Source organism: Sinohyriopsis cumingii, chromosome 10 (genome assembly GCF_028554795.1).
Source record: "Sinohyriopsis cumingii isolate HCF-2022 chromosome 10, ASM2855479v2, whole genome shotgun sequence".
Lineage (NCBI taxonomy): Eukaryota > Metazoa > Mollusca > Bivalvia > Unionida > Unionidae > Sinohyriopsis > Sinohyriopsis cumingii.
In genome coordinates, this window is record NC_142970.1 from 49,098,263 (window position 1) to 49,125,789 (window position 27,527).

The 27,527-nt window shown below is 35.7% G+C and overlaps 1 protein-coding gene across 2 annotated transcripts; it reads right to left on the minus strand.

The window, feature by feature from the left end:
- Positions 1–2,284: 2,284 nt before the first annotated feature.
- Positions 2,285–26,044, minus strand: LOC149790111 (uncharacterized). Of its 2 annotated transcripts, none has more exons than XM_089972108.1 (2): positions 25,957–26,044; positions 2,285–5,349 (listed from the first exon to the last, which is right to left on the minus strand). In XM_089972108.1, the coding sequence occupies exon 2, from the start codon at positions 5,323–5,325 to the stop codon at positions 3,298–3,300; it is 2,028 nt and encodes a 675-aa protein (XP_089828234.1). In that variant the 5' UTR covers positions 5,326–5,349; positions 25,957–26,044; the 3' UTR covers positions 2,285–3,297. The 2 variants fall into 2 exon arrangements, with proteins under 2 accessions (XP_089828234.1, XP_089828235.1); XM_089972109.1 differs by lacking the exon at positions 25,957–26,044 and adding an exon at positions 7,811–7,876.
- Between the last annotated feature and the right edge of the window lie 1,483 nt (positions 26,045–27,527).

Genomic DNA, 27,527 nt, shown 5'->3' on the forward strand with positions numbered 1-27,527 from the left:
GTTTACCATTTATAGCATATCTTGCGCTGAAAATGGCGTTAAATCATACAACAACAAAAAACAACAACATTTATATATCACGGTCACTGTAGAGATGCACAATATAAATGAAGCTCAATTGTATTGGAGAACCATACTATTATGGTGCTATTTTTAATTATTTCAGATGTTATTGAAGCTATATGTCTTAAATAGAATATACCTTTGCTGGATAAACTTAATTATTTTTAGTTATGACTGAGGGTAACATATGCATTTCCTACTACATTCAGCTGCTCTACTTCCCGTTAAAAAGGTATTAACTAACCACTTATATCCAGTGGGGATGTTCCAGTCATGCTGTCAGGTATGAAAAACAAAGAAACCCATTATTGTCCGTAAGGTGTGTTTGTTGAATTAGACTACATCACCGATGGCACGTTTCCTTTCATAGCCAAACATATATGATTTGTAGTCATTTCTTTCAAAATTTGTTGGACTTTTAAGTAGGTGTAAATTACACGAAATAGACTTAGGAAGTGACTGTTTAATTTAGAAATAATTAGCTCATAAGCAATTTTTTTACAAGTAATTTCCAAATTTCTCAATAACAATGAACATGAAGAGAGAGAGAGTGGATATATGGCAATAATTTGGCAATGGAATTTACATTTTGTTCATTTTGTTTTGCATGCCAGAATTAGACGATTGTTCACAGTTAACACAACCAGACCATAAGTTAACTCAGCATTAGTCTAGACAAAATTTCAAGGAATACTTTCTCTGATGTACCCTAGGGTCGTTGATAAACAAGTGTAATGTATCCACTATTCATGGAGGAACTCATCTGAGAAAGAAAATAAAAAATAACCTCTTGCGGGGATGACACGCTGAGCTATGAAATGTATTTTTTTTAAATCTCCAAAATATTGGATCTGCTGAATGCGATCAGGAGATCGGGATCGATTCCAGCAAATTAGAAACAAGCAATTATAAATTCTATCCTAAAGCCCTTAAAGGATCCGGCAGATGGAAAGTCATGGAGACCAATCTCCATTACTAAAAACATCTGTACAATTATGGAGACAATAATGAATAGCAGACCGAAGCACCGACCAAGAAAGTAAATATTTGCAAGCATAAAGAAAAAGGAGTTTCTCCACAAAAGATCCCCAAACTTTTAACTTATACGTTTGCAATTAAGCATAAAACAGGCTATCAATGCAAAAGGAATATATGATATGACCAAAACCTAATCGCAGTTTTCTCAATCCTGAAAAACCTATGATCTATTTTGAACAAAAGGACTATCACGGAATAAGGCAAAATAATAATTCGGTTTTGCATTAAACGATGATAATGTATATTTGACTGTGGAAGTGAACAGCATTAACTAGAATAGCTTGTTTTTATTACATTGAATAATAGTTACTGAACGAGTACATCTCGCTGTAGGTCGCCCGTAACGAGATGTCCATGTTTCTCATCATGCACGGGTATTTTACCCTTGGTTCTTGAACGTCTTGTTTGTTCATATAGTATAAATAATAAGGTTTTACTTCAAGAGGTATATCATTGCTTGGATCTTGTCAAGTGGTATCACTTTGGAACGACAACACTCCAGCAGTAGGTGTAAGTGACAGCTGTTAAAATAATTGGGTTGTTGTTGTTGTTGTTATTGTTGTTGGGTTTAACGCCGTTTTTCAGCACATGATAGACTATTCATGGCGGCCAGTATTAATGGTGGAGGAAGAAACAGGGAAATCTCCAAAAGAACCACCGACCCACGAGAAGCTACTGGCAAGCTTTCTCATATACCGACATTGGCCGAATCGTAGACACGAACCCGCTCAGACAGAGATGAGATGGCAGTGATCCGTATCGTAGAGCGCTTTAGACCACTCCGCCAGTCGGGGACCCTTTTCAATAAGTGGATATTGATACATTTCGTATACATATATTTGAGTATTTTGTGTTTTTTTGGATGATAGCGTATTTCGTATTATACGCTACCAGTTTTATGCATTTGTAGCTGAAACTGGTGGAGCGGTAGGTGTAGGTGAACCAGACTGTAAATGTTAGGAGGCGTTGTTGCGATAAAATAATTGGTGGTAGGTGATGTTGCCGCAGACAGAAACTGGTGGAGGGTGAAGTTGCCACTATAATCCTGGGAAGTTGTGTCAAAGTGAAACTGATATTTTGTGTTTTTTTTATTTAAAGTGGGAAGTTGAACCAGAGTGCACCCGACGTGGTTCGGAACTTGATATTTTGTGAATGTGTGTAGGGTGTGTGCGAGAGTCTGGTATTGCATATATTGTTTCATTTATTATTTTTGTACCATCATCATATCATACATAACACAAGTCTCGTCATTCACACACATGGCATTTGTGTCATTCATTTAGTCCAAATTACACTCGGTTTAATTTATGTTACAATGACTGATTGCAAAGTTAAGCCACTACATTTGTAAGCGGATCGTATACATAAATGGATAATAAATTTCGTCAATGGTCGGAAAATAAGAACAAGAGTGGGTAAACAACTTTCAGAAGTTCACGAGCTAGAAAATGGAACTATACAGGGCAATGTAGAGTTCCAAACTCTGTTTCACATCATGCATAAATATATGCAACAGTAAGTGGACCAGTTCACCTACAACCACAGAAGTTCGAATGCGGGAAACACATCTTAAGTGCTCTGATAGTTTAAAATATAAATCTTGTCTATTTGAAAATACGTCATTCGTGCTTTAAGATCTGAGCAGGATTAATTGTATTATTGTTGTGTCCATTATTTAATTTTGGCTGGAATTTGATTTATTAAAAATTATTTCTTACAGGAAGTGAAAAGATCTCGCAAAACATTGTTCGAAATAGGTACTTCAATTAAAATTGAAATTTCAAGTAAGGATATTGTATTAGTGTGATCCAACAAAAAAAAATTGGCACATCACCACTACATAGCCCACCAAAGGCATATCCAATCCATCAGCCTTGGGTTTTAATTTGGATGTCCTCTAGAAGTTTAATCAACACTTTAATAATTAGGTCTTCTTTCTGTAATTCTGTGATTATTTGAGATTTGATTCGCAATAATAGTTTTAACATTTTGACTTTTGTATCCAAGGAAAATTTTAATTTTACAAAGGTCATTGCTTCTTACTCTTTTATATTACTTATTGTAAGACCACATAGTCGTAATAGTTCTAAGATTGCAATTAGAAAGATACAAACATTATACAATGTCATTAGGTACATTTAGCACGGAAATGTATCTTTGTTTTATGTTTTCTTTCTCATGTAAAGTCCATTTCGTTCATTGTCTCTGGCGCAGCAACCTGAAAGCATCATTAAGTAGGAAAGATATCTGCCACATTGCAGCATTATGTTCATTCTTTAACCTCATCGATATGCAGAGTAATTTGCATGCTTCCATATACATCCCCTCCTGCTTCAAACAACATGCCAGCAGGTTTAGAGCGGAGTCTTTGTACACTAGATCATTGTAAAATGCGACCCACATCATGTTGTCCAAGGCGGCCATCTTATGTGAACTCTTGTCCTGTCGGAAGTAACACTGGTACTCAAGGTAGTGCAAGAAAAACTTTGGATTGACAGAAGCGCACTGGAAAGGACAGACATAACTTATATGTGAACCTCTGGATAGGAGCATCTCAATGATTATTGCTTTAGGCGTGCAATGAATCTCTGATGGAAAAAAAGATACTGGAAAGGCAACATATTGTCTCACAAACTCGGCTGCTGAGAGATTGTCCTCCATTATTTTACAGAGAGCATGTTCTGAAGGAACAGTACCGGCATCCATGACAAGGTATGTGTAATTTTCTTGAATTTGATGAAGAACATTCTCTGCCATGATGAAATTATCCTGCATCAAATAAAAAGCAGCCAGTTTCAGTCTTCCAGAGGCCACATCAGACGAGCAGCCCAATACGAGAAGCTCGTGAGCCATATCAAGACTTTCCTGGTCAATTACTGCCTGTGCTAAACACTGGGAGGCCAAATCTGATCCAAGACTAGAGCAACAAAGCATCTTAAGTGCTGGCCGCATTGTTGTATGTGTACAACATACTTTCTTCACAAAATCAATTTTGTCAACCAGATCTTGGCAACCCAATTTCTTCCTAGCACTGTCCATTCTACAATTTAAATACCAAATTGCAAACACCATAGATTCCATGCCATCTGTCACCTGATGCACTGTATCGATTAGAGGTGTCTGACAAAGGCGAGCCAGTCTCTGACCTATATCATCACATGTCAGCCTGAGGAGATATTTTCCCTCCTGTCTCATCAGATCATGTAGAACAGCTAGCACCTGAACTTGAATATGGCCATACACTTTACCATGGAACATGTTCTCCCCTGGTATAAAGTAATTTGGGCAGTAACCGTTTTGAACCCATTTGCACAGTGTTCTCAAACATAGCTCAACACACAGTAACATATTTTCGGGTTGCCACAGGGTAGACGGTGTACTTTCTAACATATAGAACATACAAGTTTTGCATTGATAACTGCTCAACGCTTTTTCTCCACAAATTGGTTGCACGAAATCTTTCTTGATCATTTTCAGCAAAACATAGCATTTGTATTGAGTTAAGTTGAATTGCCAGACAAGAATTTTTTCTCCATATGAAATGGATATTCTCCACTCCAGATGATTCTCTGGACTGAGTGGATGACCAACTGGAACCAGTACAGCACCAGTCTGCTTGATAATAGCTATATTTGCTTGAGATGGGTAGTTGTTGATTCTGTTTTCCCACTGAGAGGCCTGATCAGGCCACGATCTTACTCTCAATGCCCTCACAAAATCCAGAGAAAGCGTTCTGTTTATGATTGTCTTATCTGCAGGACCATGCCGCTCCATATTACTAATGGACACGAAATTACGACTGCATAAAACAGATCGACCAAATGAATCCAATAAGTGACCTTCACATTGCGCATTGAACACTGGTAATGATGAATATCTGTTCAATCTTTGTAATTTCACATACCCTGGTGGAGTACTCGCATCACTGACCATGGTGTATGTATCTTTAAAAGTTTCCAAAGACGGGGGACTCTGCAGCACGCCGACGTCCGAACACCAAAACATGATATCAATGTCTGACTCTAGTCCTTGGGTTGTGGTAGCCTCAGCCTGACTCCCGAATATATGAATAGGACTTTCATAAACCATAGATTCAATCTCATCCACAAGAAACATCATGTTTATCCTCTTCCAACGTATATCCTCCCTCAGTCCCACTTTGTCCAGGACATTGAATAATCTAAGAGATACATCGCTATAATACACGGGAATGATTCCTTCCATTATTCTCTACGTGCATTTGGATACCTGCAAAATAATAATGATGATAATAATAATAATAATAATAATAATAATAATAACAATAATGTGAAAAGAATAATTCGTTTCATATATTCAATCCTCTATATTCTTTCATCTTAAAATGTTTCCAAAACGTTTTCCATACTTATGGCTATACATATTGCAACATCCCATTTATTAAACATTCAATCGAAATATCGGAAAATAATTTATCGCGCTTGAAATAACGTACTGTTCTATTTACTCCGACGTGAAGCACGGGGAATAGTTACAATGTAACATTCTACAGCGTATCCAACTATCAATGTTTCAAATGTTCTCCTTTTTGCACCAATGTTTTCAGACAGCACTTTTTAAATCTCTTTGCACCATACTCCCATGAAAAAGAAATTATTTGTCCGACCCAATTCCAGCACCTGCATTAGCACAAAACTTGCAGGGAATCTTGTGCAAGATACGTTGGGTGTTTCAACAGTAAAACAAAGTCTTTAATTTGTGGAGAGGACGTCAATGAATCATATCAATGACCTTCCCATTCACCTCTACACATTTTCTTATTCTGATTCTCCAATTTGGGAAGGCCAATCTATCGGCATGGTGTTCATACAGTGAACAACTTCACTTAAACCGCATGGCGGTTTTCAACACCGTATGTCCCTCAGGGTGGTTTGGATGTGTCACATAACTTTTAGCAACACCTAGGATGTATAAATATATCCAGCGACACAAGCCCAGTCATTCATGGTACTTGGACGACCGCGTATTTTGCAGGTAAAACTCGTGAATACTAAACACTTGTCAGTATGACTACGTCTTCCGATTTGCGGTCTCTGTACATTTTCTACGATCCAGACTTTATTTTAAAAGTAAGATTCAAACGTTTCTTGTCACTTTTTTATATTTGGCGAGTAGCTGTTTGGTAATTTCAACCCGGCTTTGTTTTGATCAGCCTTCAACGAATGCGAGATCCATCTACCCAAGCGTTTCAGAGCTTAAAATGTATTTTCAGGTTATTGACACAAACTGACGAATTAATGTTCGAGATGATATAAATATTTTAATTCACTTAACACTCATCAGTCGTACACTGCGGTCTTGTAGAACGTGGGTCATCATCAGAGATTCACGTATATCCATAGAACGACGAAAACATATCTAAATTGTGGAATATGACAAAGTAGTATATCCGTAAATTTTATCCAAGTTAGCCTTATTATCCGTCGGAAAATATCCTGAGAGCACCCGGATTGTATATGATGCTGTTTTCACAGTAGCAGAATTGTTCTCCTTCTCCGGGTGCCACGAGTGGCCAAGTGGTCTAAAGCGCTCACCGTTACGGATCTTTGCCATCTCACCTTTGTTTGCGTGTGTTCGAGTCTCCGATTCGGCCAATGTGGGTATGAGAGAAAGTTTGCCAGTAGCTTCTTGTGGGTCAGTGGTACTTTCTGGGGTTTTCCCGGGTTCTTCCTCCACCATTTATACTAGCCGCCATGTATAGCCTATCTTGTGCTGAAAAATGGCGTTAAACAACAACAAATCCTCCGAAATTTCTCGGTAATTTTCATTTACCTTATATACACTTATATCTGCATGTGTCCAACGTACTTTATTCCACAGGTTCAAGGAAACACCAATGTTATAATTAAATATTCAAATATTTATGCTACTCGTCCCCTCGTAAATTGCCAGCTAAAATAACACCATATGTGTTTACGCTGACAATGTGACTGTGTGTGGGTAATTGCACCCCCTGTATCACGATACATTACCATGTTCAGCTAAAATGCAGTAAACCAAACAACTGAATTCCATAGTAACAAAACGTTGGACAGCTTATCGAAGAAAAATTTAAATAATTTCGCGGAGGGAGGTTGTCGGGATGACACACTGTGCCTAGGGAAGAAAACTGCCAAACGACTGATTAATCAGCAATGCATTACTAAAATAAAGCCTTGGTGGGGAAGATTATTTACAATGCTAATAAACCAAACAGTTGTTGTTGTTGTTGTGGGGTTTAACGCCATTTTTCAGCACGATAGGCTATACATGGCGGCCAGTATTAATGGTGGAGGAAGAACCCGGAAAACCCCGGAAAGAACCACCGACCCACGAGAAGCTACTGGCAAGCTTTCTTACATGCCCACATTGGCTGAATCTTAGACTCGAACCACCGCAGACAGAGGAAACCAAACAGTATCGTAATGTATGTATGTATGTATATATGTATGTCATACATTAGATATTACAGAAGTTTGTCCGCCATTTTACTGTACTATGTCTGTTGTTTACCTGTCATCGTACGACTTATTTACACATCGCTTGTAGGTTAAAATGATCAAGTTCAGCGCACATGAATAACATAAATAACATAAATAATTGTTTCCACATATGTTTGATATACCAATCATATTTACAGAATGTTTCTCAATACTAAGTAAATAGCTTGACTATATCATCCCCATCTTACCTTATTCCCTCTTGGTTAATATCAAAACACAGTGTATTATGTATTCGGTTGTCGGCTTGTAGGTAAAATTGCTGAATTAGCGGTCACGTGATAATTCACGTGATAATGTATATGTAGCTTGCAAGGAGTATGTATATGTAACGAGGACTAGGCAGAGACGGTATTAAGATAAACAGAAAGTAGTTTGATTGATTTAGGGTTTTAAGGAAGGTAATAACAGAAATAATTGAATTTGTAAAGAACAAGATAGAAGAAGAGTAGAATTTGTGTTGGTATATATATATATATATATATATATATGTATATATATATATATATATATATATATATATATATATATATATATATATATATATATATATATATATAAAGTATGACACGCGTTTAACTTGTATTTGTACGAACATAAATAGCTATTGTTTAGGAGCTGATAATATTATTCATTACATTGATCTTTCGAGCATACATGAATACATACGCCTGTAAGTGTTAGTACATGCAAACATGCGCCTGTAAGTGTAATTTTTTCCTATATGGAACCAGATCTATGTCTCTTTCTCTTTATTAATGATGGTACAACCGGCGAATGAACCCAGAGAGCGAGAGAGAAGAGCAGCCTCAAGGATAAATATTCCCTTGACCAGTGGCCATAGTAAGTCAAGCATGATACTGAGTTGATCAAGTGTAGATTATCTTAAACATTTGACTTACCTTTGGATTTCTTACACTATATTTATGCAGACATTATCGAGGTATGCATATATAGTCCATAGATGTTAAAAACGTTAAAATTAAAATAAAAAACGTAAAAAAACGCTATTTTTTCTCAAAAAGTAAAAAACGAAATAAAAACGTTCCAGTAGTTTTTAGGCAACACAAAAATCAATATCTTACTTATTTACACGCTACATACCAGTTTTAAAGTTTCATTGATACAAATATGAAAAAATTTCAAAAGTTTTAAACCGTAGTCCAGATAACATTGCGTTTTTTTCACTCAACGTCGTTTTCACCATCTGACTGATCTGACCTTTCTATGGTTTCCTCCATATAATAACCTGTATGGCCGATGACAAAAAATTTGGAAGTACCAAACATAAAAAACGCAAACAAATAAAAAATGTAAAAAAACGCGTTTTTCGAGGTAAAATAAAAAACGAAAAAAAATGTTTTTATCATCTATGATATATACCGTTTGATTTCCACGTTGGTACGGCGGGTTGTAAAGTATATATATATATATATATATATATATATATATATATATATATATATATATATATATATATATATATTGGTAAATATTATGGTTGATTTCTTGCACATATATGACAAACTAAGGTTTCTCTCGTGCATGATGTACCTATTATCTTGCTCTTTTACATTAATTTATTTAGCACGAGAGCAATGTCTAACGATCTAAATATGATAGTACAACGATAAATTTTCTACAATAGTTTTATTAAGGATTATTTCATTTCATAGTCACTGGCCATAGCTGTATGGCAACACGATAACGCGCTAAACGATACCAGCCACGCGGTGGCCTCACCGCCAGCGTGAAATCGCGGTCATTGTAGAGGTGCACAAAATTAGGCTCAATCATATCCTAATTTGTCGGTATCGTAAGTACATATATTTAAGTTAATTTTATATAATAATTGCAAAATCGACATAAGCTACCTTTCATACTATCATTACACAGCTCGTGAACTAAATGAGAGCTTTACGGTCATGCAATATAAATAAAATGTTATCTTACGCTAGCCTAATATCTTACTTTATCATGTCAAACATGAGTTCCTATTATATAGGTCTTGATATTTTATGGTCTCCAAAGGCGATATGAGTCAGGTGGGTCTTATATTTTTTGAAACTGATTTACTCACATGGCAAGACCTAGCTATCAACACTGGTATTATGTGGGGTTGCAGATTTTCTGTATAAATTGGAGAGAAAAAAAGTGTTATTATAGGGGTTTAGTAAGACTGATGTGAATATATAAATCGGTTTCATTCAAATTGACTCAGGAAGAAATGAAATTAACAGGTGAGAAATTTCCATTAAATCCCCTTAAAGCGTCATATAAATAGGTGTATATATTTCCTGATACAACAAAATGAAGTCGCCCCATATTATTTGCAAAACTCAAAATATCAGTATTGTTCTCTACCCTTCTGTTTCAAGGCAATACATACTTATGTTATGTCGCCTAAAATCCGTGTTTGACATGCAGACATTTCGTTACAAAACTCAAAATATCAGTATTGTTCTCTACCCTTATGTTTCAAAGCAAGAAATAACTATGCTATGTCGCCTGAAATCCGTGTTTGACATGCAGCGTTGTCGTTGAAAACGTTTCATGAAAATTAAGCTTTGTTGTCTTTCGAATAGAGATGGTTGTTGTGCATATCCCATTTGCAAGCTTCTTCAAAGATGAACATAATTCGATCCTAAATGGGTAAAAATAAATAGCTTAATAAAGTCCGGAATGGTAAAATTAATAAAAATTTCCTCAGTAATTTGCCTTTTCTCAAACAGACTATCTGTAGATTTGAAGAAACACCTTTCACGTGTTACCTTTGTAACAGGCTGATCCGTGTTGGGATTAGATTATGGCGAAGACACTGACAACAATTTAGTGAATGAGATGTTTACGTATAATGTGATTGAAATGTGAACAACAAAACTCGTACGCATAAAATGCAAGAATGGATTTAACATAATGATGCGCATCGAGTTAAATAATTGATATACAGAAACGATATCTTTCCTAACTGGAACTAATCAGAACATTTAACTTAAGCGAGTAACCATAAAACATCAACTTATGGAACTTATAAACGAATATGGATCTGTCATCATGGATGATCACTGTTTAGGATTTAAACACAAAATTTAAGAAGATTCATCTACCACCAAGGGTGATCAAAATATGGAATATGTGCAAAGATAACAGTATTGTTTCCACAAGTAGAAAGTTTACATTTACATATTTGATTTTAATCCTATAGTTTTACTGCATATATTGATTTGATTTTCAATCAAATAGTACTACTAAATAATTTAACAACGAAGAAATATAATTCGTGCTGTCCAATTGACGACCACGACGTATCTTTATTTCCACCGCTCTCGTCGGATAGTCGAGAAGCTATCACGCATGGCCCACACCATCAAGTTTGCCGATTGATACCTCAGGAGATCCTCATTAGGGCTGCAGATTCACTGGTCCCGAAGATTTTGGTCCATCACCACGATAAAACTACTATCTTCCTCCGACCCAACATCACCACCTACAACAGTCCACCTGTTATACAAAACCCCATTGCGTCCGAGATGTCAGCGCTACATCCAAAATCAGCTCTTCGGCTGACAAAATTATCCTGTATAGTGGACATCTTCCTTTGTGTTGTGTTGTGATCATGCTGTCTGATATGACTCTATAAGTACCCTGGTTTTGGTGCTATTCGTGGCCAAAGAGCTCAAGGTAATCGGTTTTCTCACTGCAAGTACCTTACTCGTGCATCTTTGGATGAACATGATCTTCCATTCAGTCTGCTCCATAAACAAGCGCCTACATTTTACAACCCTCGAATTGCCTCGATCCGGAAACGATAGGACTGTAAAGTCAATGACCAATGCTCAATCTTGAATTGGGGACTTTCGCTTTATTCAAATACACTAGAGGCTGATGATCAGTTTCAAGGATAAATTCCCTACCGAAAAGATACTTGTGAAATTTTCCAATTCACTACACCAGTGCCAAACACCCCTTTTCGATCATGGCATAGTTTTGTTACGGAGTCAGCAATTTCGTAACTGCATAAGCAACGGCTAACTTAACCCTCTCTTGCTCCTGCAACGAAGCTGCTCCTAATTCCTGCGTCTAACTCGATATTTCGCACTGCCATCAATTTATCCAGTTCTGGCCACTTTAGGATTGGTGTCTGATCAATTATCAAGTGAGAGTGTTAAAAACTGTTTCTTGACACGAAATCCAAGCCACACTATCGGGTTGCCATTTCCTAGTTAAGTCTGTTAATGGACAAGCTATAGCAGTGTAATGTCACGTAAATTCCCAATTAGCCCAAGGAACAATCAAATGTGTCATGCTTTCTAATCTAGGAGCATCTCTGATCGTGTCGATTTTGTCAGGGTAGTGTGGAGTTTTATCTGCCTCGACCGGCAAAATACATAGGCACAGCGTTCCAAATTGAATATACTATACTACACTTGGTGGTCCATCTGTGACATTGGCCTTGCGGAGTTTGTCGAACAGATTGAGGAATAATCTAATAAGGTCTTTCCAGTTATGCGTGTATAAGATAAAATAGGCAACGAAACTACTTACGTTTTCCATGCCATTTATCCATTTACGAATAAGACGAACGCGCTAGGCACTGGAGTTGACAAAACCAAAATATATGACTTTAGACTAGTAAAGACCATAAAGGGCAGCGAATGCGCGGATATTAACAACGATATGTTAGAACTAAACTTTGAACTATATTGTTGAGCCAAAAAATTTTAAGAGAAGCCCTCCATATCTTGTATCTGTTCCGCATAAAATAGGATGATTTTATTTTGTTGACGAAAGTCTATATAAAGCGTTTTCTTCCTCCTTTCTTTCTGGCCAATACCAAGGGAGACGAATACGAGTTCATTCACGCCCCGGTCTAAGATTTTACCTAATGCTTCATCGATCGTTTCCCGTGCATTAAAGGGTGTTAAATATCCTTTAATTCAGATCAGCTCTGATGTATTAAAATTTATGTCATGTTTTGTCAACCCAATATGGACTCGTCTGTCCTCAAATGCATATGAATATTTACACAACATCGCCAAGATTTGCTGACGGATACATCTATGTATCTCTGGGCAGACGCTGATTTTGTGTAGTCCCTTCCTTCCATACCCTATTGGGCATACATGTGGAATGTATGTATTAAGGTCTAATTCCCGCTCGCCTTTTAAGGCCACTGTTGAGTTTAAGAATGCATCAAACTCTTCCTCGCGCAAACTTAATCGCATGATATAGTAGTAGCAACTTACGCTGTTTCGTCCCTCTCGCCTATGACTATGTTCGATCGCTTGGATAATATGAAACCGAAAATTCGACATGGTTAGAAGTCAAGAGCATACGACATTTTCAATCGCTAACTCGTAAAGGGGAAGGTCCATGACCAAGTTTCGACGGTTCCGATTAGGAAAGGCGACTCAATTTATATCCCCGTGACGGGAACTCGTTCAATCGTTTGATCCAACAACATACAGGGAGATTTCCAACCAAGTATTTGATCGTCCGTAACTAGACGCCTCTTTAACACGATGCATGTGCAAGGGGTGATGCGTAAGACCGGGAATTCTTGCCCTTGACCTTTTGCGGTACCACTAGCTTCCTTAAGTTGGCGTCGGAACAAGAGGCAAGTGCCAATCGTATGAACAGCATTACATTATGTGCAGCTTTGTATGTTGGTAGCTATTTAGTACTATAGTTCATGTCTCAAAGTATTACAGCAACAAACCGGCTAATATAACGAATATTTTACTGCTGACTTGACAGATGCATATATTTAAGTATGTGCCATCAAATATATAGTGAATAGTTCAGTTAGATTTCCTTTATTATTTGAGGAAAGAAACTCCTGGAAAAACTTTCATCTTTGTTTAATTTTGCTACAGAGAACACTGATTTTATAAGAAACAGACAATCCTTTTTGTCCGTCCACACCTATAGATAAAACACACTGGTTGAAGACACTTTTCACAAACATTTATAGAGTGGAGAAGACAGACGTTAAACGGATTCGGTAGTTCTTAAAATTCTTCAGAGACAAGGGTTAGGGTTGAAAAGTGCACATGTATGCATAATTGTATTGTGCAAGTGGTTGATACAAATTCTATATATATCAATTTTCATATTCTGATATAGTAATAATAATTAATTAATAGTAATTAGTTTCCACACCTGGCATGATATATACCTTTACCTGAAGAAAACAAAAAGAAATTTAGACAAATACTGTTCTTTTTTATCAGTATAAATTATTTCATATTTCACAGTCAATTCTGCTTAAAAATAATAATGTTGTTTTTAGTTTATTTGATTTTAAGGGCCTTTAAAAGGTCATTTTCTACCTTACTCTGAAAAAAAATCAACATAACCTGTGCACATTTGTCATCTTTAATGTTTCAATGGCGCACATTTTCATTTTAGCCCTATGTAACAAATACATTTAGAATCCTATGTGAGTGTCCTTGAATACATTATTTGTTCCTTTGAAGTTAGAAAACGTTAAGAGTGCGAGGTTTTCCTGAGCTATTTAGACTTTGTTCGACCTGATAGCAAATAAGCCATGTATTTAGATACACCAACCCTGCAATTTATTCGTCACAGCCATCCTATAATTAAGAAAAACTAATACAAGACATATTTTCTGTTCACCTATCTTTACCTTTGTTCCGGGTTCATCTTCACCGCATCACCGTAAAAGAACTGGAATATTAAACAGCAAAAGCCGCATCGCATAGTCATTCATTTCAATACGCAAAGTTCGTACATTGTATAAAAGGTCTATCAACAAACTGTCAAATAAATAACTTGTGATTACAGTAAAAAATGTTATCATTATGAATGGAATAATTAACTTTAACTTAACGCATAAAATACAGGGTTGGTGTATCAAATTAAATTGTCACTGAAAGTAATAAAGCAATATCAACAATATATTGTCGAAAGAACTGATAGCCAGAGTCCTGGCGAAGGAAGAGGATGAAACTGCTGGATTACACTTCTATAGGAAATTTGTCTCTGCATGTGGATTAATTATTTTTTTGTATATGTTTACATGTGGAGTTCTTCGCCGCAAAAAACAAGGAATTTTGTATTACTGTGAATACAAAATTTGCATGGTAATATTGAGAACAAAAAAAAAGGAATGTAGTCTCGCTGTCAAAGTCGTCTGGATGTGATTGCGTTGTGTTCGTTCTTTGAGTTCAAACAAGACCATAATATCACAAACTGGTTTTGTTTCTGTGAGTAGGTGATCAGGCCAATTTGTGATCTGAACTGTCTGTCACACACGGAACAGGAATAACATGCTACACTTTCGAGATTTCCGCTGCTGGCGATTCTGCACGGCATATGCAACTCTCTTCCGCTTGAATGTATGTAGCTCCAGTATGGATGAGACTCCGCCAGGTTAGGCAATTCTGTTTGCGATCTTCCTAATGCTCATATTAAATGTTGAAGCGTTTCAGGAATGACTTGATGGAATCTTAGAAGCGTTTCTTCTGACCATCCTGAGATCACGTTCAATCCATAAGCTTGCCACATAATCTCTTCTTTGGTAGACGGTCTTCTGATATCCTACTAGTGTGGCCCTGCCATCCAAACTGTGATTTCACCAGCAGATAGTGAATGCTTGAAGTGCTTTCCGGAGTGAGAAGCTTAGTGGCTGGCACACTGTCCACATCCGTTTCCTGTGAATGTAGCTTACAGTGAATGTAGTGTACCTATGATTGCGACATTTGCAAGTTTCATTGTTTAATAATGGCGAATGTAACCTGTTTTTATGGGAGTGACTTTGGATGGACGGATATATGAGTATTAGTTAGCATATTCGAATTGTTGCTATGTTTCCTTTCAGTAATAATGCAGTAATATAACATCGGATGCACGCTTTGATTTTCGCCAGATTGCACTGTATCTGTTTGGGGCAGATTTTGATCGCAGTTTCTGAACGGAATGCTTCTTTACACGTCTGGAATGGAGGTAACAAATGTGTACTGTTGAAAATGCTTAAAGGCCTTTAAAATGTCTTAGATCGCGCGCTGCCCTTGGGGCTGCTGACACAATAAAGCCTCGATTAACTGAGCACATTGCACTTTCTGTCGACCTTGTGAAAATATTTACTGCGCATGACTGCCGAATTATGATTGATGACTCGAAAGTTGTTGGGTGAGAGAAAAACAGGAGCAAGAAGATTACGCCAACTCTAACCTGCTACCAACGTTGAATTTGGAATCACCGGCAAGCAACCAGGTTATGAAGGAATGCGGTACAATTGTGTTAACTCGCACACTCGATTTAATGATGATAATTTGTCTTCTCTGTTTCAATAGAATGGCGAGGAATCGAATGTTACGACAAAGCTCTCAAGGTTACATATGGCAATGTTTCAAAATAAGAATACAGGTTGTGTTGTTATTAAGTAAGAACGTTGTTACAAAGTAAGAAAACTGGCTGTGTTCTAACAAAGAGTAAGATGACTGGTTGAGTTTTAACAAAGTAAGAAGACTGGTTGAGTTTTAACAGCAAGAAGACTGGTTGAGTTTTAAGAAAGTAAGAAGACTGGTTGAGTTTTCACAAAGTAAGAAGACTGGTTGAGTTTAACAAAGTAAGAAGACTGGCTGAGTGTCAACAAAGTAAGAAGACTGGCTTAGTTGTAACAAAGTAAAAAGACTGGTTTAGTTGTAACAAAGTAAAAAGACTGGTTTAGTTGTAACAAAGTAAAACGTCTGGTTTAGTTGTAACTAAGAAGACTGGTTTAGTTGTAACAAAGTAAGAAGACTGGTTTAGTTGTAACAAAGTAAGAAGACTTGTTTAGTTGTAACAAAGTAAGAAGACTGTTTTTATTGTTAAAAAGTAAGAAGACTGTTTAGGTTTAGCAACGTAAGAAGACTGATTGAGTTGTAACAAAGAAGATTGTGTTGTAACAAAGAAGACTGATTGTGTTGTAAAAAAGAAAACTGATTGCGTTGTAACAACGAAGACTGATTGCGTTGTAACAAAGAAGACTGATTGCGTTGTAACAACGAAGACTGATTGCGTTGTAACAAAGAAGATTGTGTTGTAGCAAATAAGACTGATTGCGTTGTAACAAAGAAGGCTGCGTTGTACAATAAGAAGACGTGTTCGTTGCAAGAAACAAACATTTCTTAGATAATCATTGAACTACTATTTGTAGTTACTGTTGTATACTTATCAGTCTTAAGGACGCAGCTGTGTTCTACTTTCATACCGTAATGTCTATCTTAAAAAGTTGCTTTTTTGTCAAGATTGGACCGCTATATAAACTACATTCAAAGAGATAATGAAGCTAACTGTGCTTGTGGGTTTGTCAGAGTGAAGCAAAGGCGATCACCAGTATATATACATATGAAAAAATGCCTCAGTTCAAACGTTGTTTTGATTAAACTGTGAAACAAAATATAAAAGAATAAATGTTATAATTGTCTGAACATCAGATGATCGGTTTATTCATACAAATGTGCGTGTAATTTTTCATTTGTCTACATACAGCAATTTTGCGTTAAAGTAATAACAAGGCTTTTGTGCAAAAAAGAAAACATTTGATCCTAAAAGTTCAAAACTTGTGACGCACACTTAAAATATGATGATTATCGCCAGAACTAATGAGGTTATTGGATCCGCTTACGGTATAAAAATGTCAGATTTGGTCTGGATTGAATCTATAGTTTCTGAGCTATGTAAATTACAAGAAAGTGCAACAGACAGACAGGAATACGACATATTGCGAGTTGGAGGACAGAAGGAAGGCATATATGCAGACGACAAGTTACTTATATAACGGCCATGCTTATTATCTTTCAGTCAGTTGTCATAAGAAACAGTGTGCAAGAGTATCAACGGCAGGTAATTATACATGTACACCATCCACTGGTTACTCTGTTCCAGTCATTAGCCTCAAGACAAGTTGTATAATAATAATAAAAAGTTACACATGTGACATCTGTGAATTTTTATTCATTAGCCTTAGCAATTTTGTTTTAGAACACTAGTTATTAATAAGTTTTCGTTTGATTACAGTTATGTGCTATATAAACTTCAATGTTGGAATATTTCGATTTCCTAAGAAAAAACTGTTTTTAGACGTTCCATCATTCAAGAAATGTAAATAAAGTGAATACGTTATATTATCAGAGCGTTGATCATATTAGAAATAATAATAATACATGCGGCACAGTCTTGAAAGCGATACTTCTACAAGCACTATTCTTTAACAAAACTAAAGCCGTCATATGTGAAATACTTCTCACTCGTAAACGACCCGTTCTGATACGTATCCATGCCTTCAACTGTATAATTTTATATTTTTTGTTCACTTACTTGAAAAAAGAAAGCGAAATCACGCATTCGATTAACAATCAGTTATATGGAGAACAATATATGAGACATTTTTAACACTGGAACCCCCTCTCACATCTCCAATTCTTGAACTCTGCAGAACATATAACACATATACATATTCAAAATAAATAGTTATCATCTTAAAGTGCATCCTCTTTAACAAATGTTTCAAATACATAACTAATGCTGATCAAAGTAACCAGCATTAAATCAGACCACACCTGTATATTAGCCAGGTAGCTATCAAACGTCTTCGATTTATCTGGAAACAAAGGCCGCTAAATAGCGACTTTTCTTACCACAGCTTTTGAACTTAGGAGTGCGAAACATGTATTTTTCAACTCAAACCAAACGTGTCACATCAGTTCACATATTTCGTTTGACATATAACAATTACACGACAAATACGGATGAATACTCTGTAAGTTAACATTTCTCCCGTGATTTATCATGCCATAATTGATGTAACTAATGGTGGATCCATGGTGATGGAGGAGTCTGGGTGCCATCCTCCCCTCCTAAAATAGATAAAGGGCGGTGACAAAATGGGTAGGCTTCCTAGAGTAACTTTACAGTAAGACAGTTAAAATATATGCTTGAAACGCTTCAAAGGCAGAAACTACCTGTGACTTCACCCTTTGAGCCTTGAGGTTCTGTCTTGCCTGTTTCTTTACGTTCCTTCTAAACAATCTTAAAAGATATTTGTGGATCCGCCTACGAATAGATGTACATGCATTCACTCGCATTCCCGAATCAAATACATATAAAATTAAAATTAAAATCGTTCCTGAAGTAGAAAGTATCAATAAAAAAAAATAATACACCGTTACATATACAACTAATCTATTATCTTCTTTCAAATCGCTCTTGACAAGCAAACGACAACTTTATTTAATCATTCTTAAAATGACATCCCTTCGAAACGATTGTAGCCTTCAACGATCGAATTTTCTTTCGTTTACGACATAATTCGATTTTAAGGAAAATGGAAATACGTATATTATGTATGATGCTCACTTTTCTAACGACATAATAAATGTCAGCATATACATAATAGCCCATAGCACTACAGCAGCAGTAGACCCTCATGTTTTGCTGAGTATATCCATGCCCTATTAATAGAAACTGTGACAATTTCTATAGCACTCGGGGAGTACGGTAAAGTTGCACCTTGTGACAAGTTTTGTTCCGTGGAACAATTGATAATCATCCGTTTCGTGAACTAAAATGTTGGTTTTGGCATATATTGGAATTGGAGAATACACGTGTTTCAGTCATATTAGCGAAGTTTTAAATGTAAGTGGCCTTTTCTATAACGACTTTCAATTTTTTACAAAATATATGTTGCTCAGATCAGTTAAGCCAATGATATAAAATAAACTCATTAAATTGCCTAATTGCGATGAAGCGTCAAGAGAATTAACTTTGATAGAGGTAAAATGGATGTCAGATATATTCCAAATATAATGGGCTCTTTTTCAAAAAGCGCGTTAACATCTACATCCCGTGCAACCGTGTAACACAAGGAAATACCCTGAAGTACTTTTGCCGCTTGTATTTAATTGTTGAAATGTTAACATAGACCTGTCCATCCATCCATCCATGCATGCATGCATGCATCCATACATACATACATACATACATACGCCAGATTGAAAATGAAATCATTTTTTTCAATTATGTTGAATTATGCATTATTTGAAATTTTATTTTCTTCAGAAAAATCGTAAGGCGTACCAAATAATGTCATTATAAAACAGCAGGTTACGTTACGTCACATTGTCCTACAAAGTATATCTCACTGTAAACCTCTAAGATACGTCAACATGTTCATGATTGTACATATCCTGTTTTCATAAGCTAAGTCATTCAGTAATTATCAAACTCAGGACAGCATGGATTCAGACAGTTAAGTGAAACATTTTGAAACCTCTACTGCAAATTCTATGGAATCAGCCTATATGATAAGTTTGACAAATTTATTCAACTATCTTGCTAATTTCAGTCACATTACTTTGTGATTGAATCATTGGTAATGAGTATCAAGGCAGAATACAAAAATTGTGAGATACTGGTATTAGCCATGAAAATTTGTCTCTCTTAACGCTACATACAGGCGCGTCTAAGTGAGCAGAGTTAGCCAATACGTCTTATGGAAATGTGCGGATATTTACTATATTTGCCATCATATTGTTATTCAAGTTAACAAGTTTCTCAAAACAGCAGAAACATAAATATTTTGTACTATTTTTGGAAAATGTTGTACATATTATCTTAAGGATAACATGTGTATATTTCAGCATTTTCACCCGGATTTTTACTGTCGCAAATGAGAGCAAAGGAGGTAAATGGCAAATATCAAACAGTTTAAATCAGGGAAATATTTGTCAGTCAACTAGAATTTGTGTCAACACTCTACAGCCAGCTTTTTAATTAACAAGAAGTTGTATCAACACTCTGCAACCTTTTTTTTATTAATAAGTGTTTGATTTGGATCGTTTTAAGCTAAGAAAATGATTTATCAGTTGGTTCGATTGGTGTTAGCACTTAACCTAGGGAGATCAGGCTCCGAGTGGTCCGAATCAACGATGAGGAACTAAGTGGCGTGTGTTTAAATCAAACAATGTTCTTGATTGCAGTAACAATGTCCAAACATACAGTAGTGAAGACGTTGGCGATACTTTATGTAAACGTTCCTTATTTGTGCAATTGCAATTGTATTTTGTATCAGAGAGAGAGAAAGAGAGAGGAGAGAGAGAGGACACACACATTTGCAGGTAAAATGATAAATCAAAGATTCTTTCCTCACTACTACAACCGCCTTTGTTGTTGAAATGCAGTATTGAATTCCATAGTAATAAAAAGCTGGACAGCTAATCAAAGAAACATTTAAATAATTTCGCGGGTGGTCGGGATGATTTTTCAAATTCTTTCTTCCGAAGCTATATTTGATCATGTAAACCTATATTAACCAACTTGTGTTTTTATTCCCAGGGTTCTTTATGAAGGAAGTGGAAGTGATAACCTCGATATAACAGGCAAAATAAAATCTGTTATTTCTCTGCTCTAACTCTAAACAGTACTCGATAATGTAAATGAAATATTACTAACTGCATGGTACCTTCCAGGGATATATGGAATCCTCCAATCGTTTTAAATCAAATATACACTATGTGCCTAGCGACGAAAACTGCCAAACGACTGATTAATCAGCAATGCATAATTAAAATCAAGACTTTGTAGGTGAGATTATTTCGACTGCTAATAAACCACACACTAGCTCATTCATTCATCTGTGTGTGTGTGTGTGTGTGTGTGTATGTGTGTTGCTCTCCATGATTGTTGTGATAAGTCAATGTATCTCATGGTGCGTTGGACACAATGCAACACCTCCGCACCCATCACACACACACACACGCACAATATCATTTAAGATCTATATATGTAGTTTCAGCCATTCGAAAGTGTATCGTGTTTCCATAGATATTATACAATCTTTGGTATTATTTTGGAAGGGTCAGTTTTCAAATACAAATCTCTGATTAATGTGTATGAACAGAGATTTTAACCAGTATAATGTTTGCCGCGTTTCAATAGCGATTCAACAATCTTCAGCAAAATATACGGAAACTTTATGTTTCTTCTTTCATAGTCAATATATTTTGTGTCTAGTTAGCTTCTCTAACGGTCACAGGACACCATACTGGTCTAATTATTTTGTATACTTTTTCATAATCAAGACCGAAATAGTGAGAAATGAAAAGTTTTCTTTGCATTTCTTGAAAGTGCTTTGATACTGTATCCACTGAATAACACTCTAAAAATACATATGACCTATGGTGTTGCCTTTAATTTTAAATTCAACTAAAAAAAACTACAAAAATGTGTTATTTAAATCCCCAATAAATCTGAAACCTTGCAGCAAAAATATAATATTTTCGTAATTCCTTACAACGCCATGAAAACAAACGCCTCTCCCTGATCAATATAGTATAAATTTACGATATATTTTTTAATTACAACTACTTCTTTGGGGCGTCATGTGTGACCAGTTTTTATTAGTATTGTGTTAGAAAATTATTGCGACAAACCAAAGTAAAGAAAACAGTCATTTTGATCAATTAGACCATATCGTTTTGCAAATGATACTGTATAACTGAATTCAGAAGAACCCAGAAGAATGTAATCCTGTAAATACATCACGATTGCGGTGTTTATACATTGTTTTTATATAATATGTGATCATTATACATGCAAAGTATACATTTACAAATTAATACTCCAAATGAGATAACACATACATACATACGAATTATAATCGTGAGATAGCAAAGGTTGGTTTATATTTTGAGAGGTAACAAACACACCACCAAAATTAGAGTCTGTGAGTACATCTGATTTCCATTTTAGCCATAATGCAACTTGTTTCCAAATATGAAACTTAAACATTTCAACACATTTAAACATATTCCGACCATGAAGGAAACAAAATAGTGAATTTAATTTAGTTTAGTGTAAATTGTAAAATAGTTCTATACATTTGGTATGGGGTCTGAATAAAGAAGTATATTTCTCAAATTTGCTAACTGCCACACTGTCGTTATATAATGATATACCTACTTGCTGTACCCTGGCTGTATATATATGTCACGTGTGTGTGTAGGGGAATGCACTCATAAATTGTAGTCAATACCATCTAAGGTATGGTTACGAGTAAATTTGTACAGTGTTTTAATCAAGAGCATCCGGTTCGGGGGGCGCCAGTACAGCACGAGCGTACGTGCACTTTTGTAATGATACCATCTCGTGTGGGGCACAGAAGGTACAATAAAAACGCACATAGAATATTTTGATAATTAACACATTACGATCTTTACTTGCATAATAAATGAACATAATCTCCCTAGAAAAGATACGGACCCTTGGTGGTGAAACGAGACGAGGATAGACGGCACAACAGAACGATATCTGAATGTGTGCCAGGTCAAGCTACCTCCAACAGAAAATCAATACAATCAGTAAAATACACAGCAATATAATATGGCTACTTAATGGTCACGCATTCTTCTTGAAATGAGTTTGTGCAATGTGGGGTTTTAACGTAGCTTTAACAATATTTCAGCTATCTATCTATCTATCTATCTATCTATCTATCTATATATATATATATATATATATATATATATATATATATATATATATATATATATGCTGTCTGCATTGTGGCATTTTATAGTGATGTCTAGCACTGTGGGATCATACCACTGACATGTAGCATCATGTGCCACCCATTCACATTATCCTGACAACAGCCCAACCAGTCCTTACATTAACCTCTTAGTACTGAGCGCATGGTGAGACAGTTGTTAGTACTATTTTTATAAGTCTTTGGTATGACTCGATCGGGGTTCGAACCCGCGACCTCCCGCATACAAAGCGGATGCCTAACTACTAGGCCACTGGAGCTGTCTTTCTAGAACTGAGACAGTTATAGGTCCTATGTTAATAATTAATAAGTTTCTACGGTATAAATCATTTTAAAACAAGTAAACACAGGGAAGAAAGAAAAAACAAAATCATACTGAGATATGGATTTTAGCACTGTTTTATACACATGCAATAACGTACTTTCTATCCTTCTATACAATATTTTAAACTGACAAAATATTCCACAGCAAGGACAGACAGACAGCCGAAAACTAGGTTCATCGAAGACTTATATCGTCTGTGTTGTGGGCTGATTTCTGAGCAAAAGTTTGGTTGTTCGAGTCTCAGCAGGCATGATTGTCAAACAAATTTGGACTGACCTAAATACATGAATACTTATTTCATATGGGAGCACTGTATCACCATATTAAAGATATTTAAAGTTAATTTACCATATGGAATAAGGTTTGGAACATTACATGGCCTTGTTTTGGTAATATTCGCAAGAGAAAAATATGTGTTGTGTACTTTCTTCAATTAAACATCAATATAGAGGTGATCCAATTAAATATTTTTTAAAATGCTTGTTCATTACTTGAGACGGGGCCCCGAGTGGCCAAGAGGTCTAAAGCGCTATCCGTTACGGATCACTGTCGTCTCACCTCTGTCTGTGTGGGTTCGAGTCTAGGATTTGGCCAATGGGGGTATGTAAGAAAGCTTGCCAATAGATTCTCGTGGGTCGGTGGTTCTTCCCGGGGTTTTCTCGGGTTCTTCCTCCACCATTAATACTGACCGCCATGCAAAGCCTATCGTGTGCTGAAAAATGGCGTTTAATCCCACAACAACAATAACAACAACATTGCTTGAGACGAAATTTGTATTAGGTCTAGGAGGGAAAAAATGGTATTTCATTCCACCCAGTAACAGTGTCTAGGAACATGATTGTCACAATTGTTAAATGACCTTTTTATTAATGGAATCGCTTTAACGAATCTTGAGAGATAATGTGTTTCTCTGTCGGATGACTAAAGGAAGAAAATGTTGTAGTAAAGACTGGAAGCTATTTACGTCATAAGCTATGTCGCTAATAACTGGTGCAATCGGAGATATTATAATTAAGGAAGCCTTGAGCCAGTTGCCATTTTGCACAGAAATGTAAGTTGGCATTTTTGTACTCTTGATCCACGATTATCCAGCCTTATTTTTCTCGACATAAAACTTCAATAGTTACTAAATCTTTTGTATTGTTTACGATTCTAGCTGTCTTATTTTTAATATTTTGATTTCCCCTTTCTCAAGTAATGCATACTCTTAAATTGACAAATTTGTAAAATATGCTACTGCCAAAATAATTTATTGTTGTGCAATCGCATGTTTTTATTGTCTTATTTGGATCCATAAAATCCCTAAAATTTTAAATTGTCTCATAAAATTGTAAAACGACAAGCGATATTTAACTCTTACTGGGTCGTTTGTAGTGATCGGAATGGCTTATACTAAAGTAAAACAAATATAGGAATAATGTATATACTTATATATTGTTTTGATTTTGTTTTATACTACACACAAAAAAAGTTGGAAACATAGATCAATTAAATAAATAAAATTTACGAAGCAAACGGAATTCTGAAATTTTCCTTTGGACAAGGAGGAGGTAATTCTGCAAAGTCCTCTTAAGAGTAGTGAACTACAGGTGTGTAAATCTCTGTCACTGTAGTGTATGCCATTTACCATATGTGTGTCATCCCCCATTGTACGTGGAAAACACATCATATCAATAAAATAAAAATTTAGTTTTTCAAAACATCTAGACCCTGAGATAAGTTTTTGTTTAAAATCAAACAAAATCCTCTGTAAAGGAAGCGTATAAATGCTTTCCATGAGGTGGACCTCCTAATGTATGTGGATTTACAAGGTCCTCATAATGTAGGTAATGCTTGTATGTGTGTGTGTGTGTATATGTGTGTGTCTGTGTATGTATGTATGTATGTATGTATGTATGTATGTATGTGTGTGCATGTATGTATGTGTGTTTATGTGTATGTATGTATGTATGTATGTATGTATGTATGTATGTATGTATGTATGTATGTATGTGTGTTTATGTGTATGTATGTATGTATATATGTATGTATGTATGTATATGTATGTATGTGTGTGCATGTATGTATGTGTGTTTATGTGTATGTATGTATGTATGTATGTATGTATGTATGTATGTGTTTATGTGTATGTATGTATGTGTATGTGTATGTATGCATGTTTATGTGTATGTATGTATGTATGTATGTATGTATGTGTGTGTATTTATATATATATATGTGTGGTTCATTAATTAGACATTACAGAAGGTTTTCCGCCATTTTACTATACTATGCCTTATGTTTACCAATCATCGTGCGACGTACTTACACCTCGCCTTTAGGTCCAATGATCAAGTTCGCCGCACTACAATAATTGTTAACATAAATACATGTTTCCATATATGTTTGATTTACAAGTCATACTTACAGAATGTCGCTCATTATTAAGAAATCGCTTGACTATATCATCAATATCTTACCTTATTCCCTCTTGGTTAATATCCAAACACAGTGTATTAGGTATTCGGCTGTCGGCTTGTAGGTAGCATTCCATTATTAGTGGTCACGTGATAATGTACATGTAGCTTGCAAGTAGTATGTATCCGTAACAAGGACCTAGTCAAAGAAGGTAATAAGAGAAACAAGGTAATTTGATTTAGGTTTTTAAGGAAGATTGTTATGTGAAAGAGAATGTAGTTTCACTGAACTTTTGAAGACCAAGATAGAGTAAGAACGATTAGTATTTGTGTTGGCATATATATATATATATATATATATATATATATATATATATATATATATATATATATATAGTAACACAAGCGTTTAGAATTTGTATTGGTACGAAAATAAATCGCTATTGTTTGCCTTACATTGATCTTTCATATATATATGCACATCTTTCTATTTATATATTTATATTTTGTTCGTAAGTGACAAACTAAAGGTTATCTTGTACTGGGCGTAATTATTATCTTGCTCTTTTACATTAATTTCTTTAGCACGAGAGCAATATCAAACAGCAATCATTTTAACTATATGATTATGATAGTACATTCTCAACAATAGTTTCGAGTAAGGATTAATTTATTTTATAATCATTGGCTGCAGTTCTTTGGCAACCTGATAGCGCGCTAAATTATACCACCCACGCAGTGGCTTTACATGTAGCGTGAAATCGCGGTCATTGTAGAGGTTCACACAATGAGGCTCAATCATATCCTAATTTATCGGGATTGTAAGTGCACATATTTAAGTTCATTTTATATAATAATTGGAAAATATACATTAGCTACCCTTCATACTATTAGTACACAGGTCGTGAGGTTTACCGACATGCAATATAAATAAAATTATCGTATCGCTAGTCTAATGTCTTACTTTTTCGTGTCAAAAGCAGTCGGGTGGCTTTTTTGTGTCAAAACAGTCAGGTGGGTCTTGTATTTTAGAAACTGATTTACACACATGGCAAGTCGTAGCTTTTAACATTGGTTTTCTGCGCGTTTGTATATTTTCTGACAATTGGGAAAAATCCCGCATTATAGGGTTTAGCAGGACTGATGTGGGAATATGAGTTTTATTCCAATTGACACAGGATACAATTAAATTAACAGGTGGGAACTTTTCCCTTCAAATACCACTAAAACATTATGTAGACAGGTTTATGTATTTCCTGATACTAAACATGAATATCACCCGATATTATTATCAAAACTAAAAATGCCATTATAGTTCTTTCCCCTGCAATTTCAGTTTGATGAATAATTATGTTATGTCCCTAAAATAAGTGTCTGACATGCAGGCATATCGTTTCTTTAACATTAAGCCTTAATGTCCATAGTTGTTTGTACAGTGATGGCTGTCACGCGCAACTCAATTGTGAGCTTCCTCAAAGTTGGACACAATTTTACGGTAAATAGGTGTAAATAAATATAGCTTACCAATCCCCAGAATGGTAATATTGGTCAGTATTTCCTCAAGAATTATCCCTTTTTCGCAAACAGACTATCTACAGATTTGGAGGAACACCTTTCATATGTTACCTTTGTAA

Excerpts from the sequence above, each read along its gene's own strand:
- LOC149790111 (XM_089972108.1), bottom strand. The coding sequence starts at position 5,325 with ATGGAAGGAATCATTCCCGTGTATTATAGCGATGTATCTCTTAGATTA.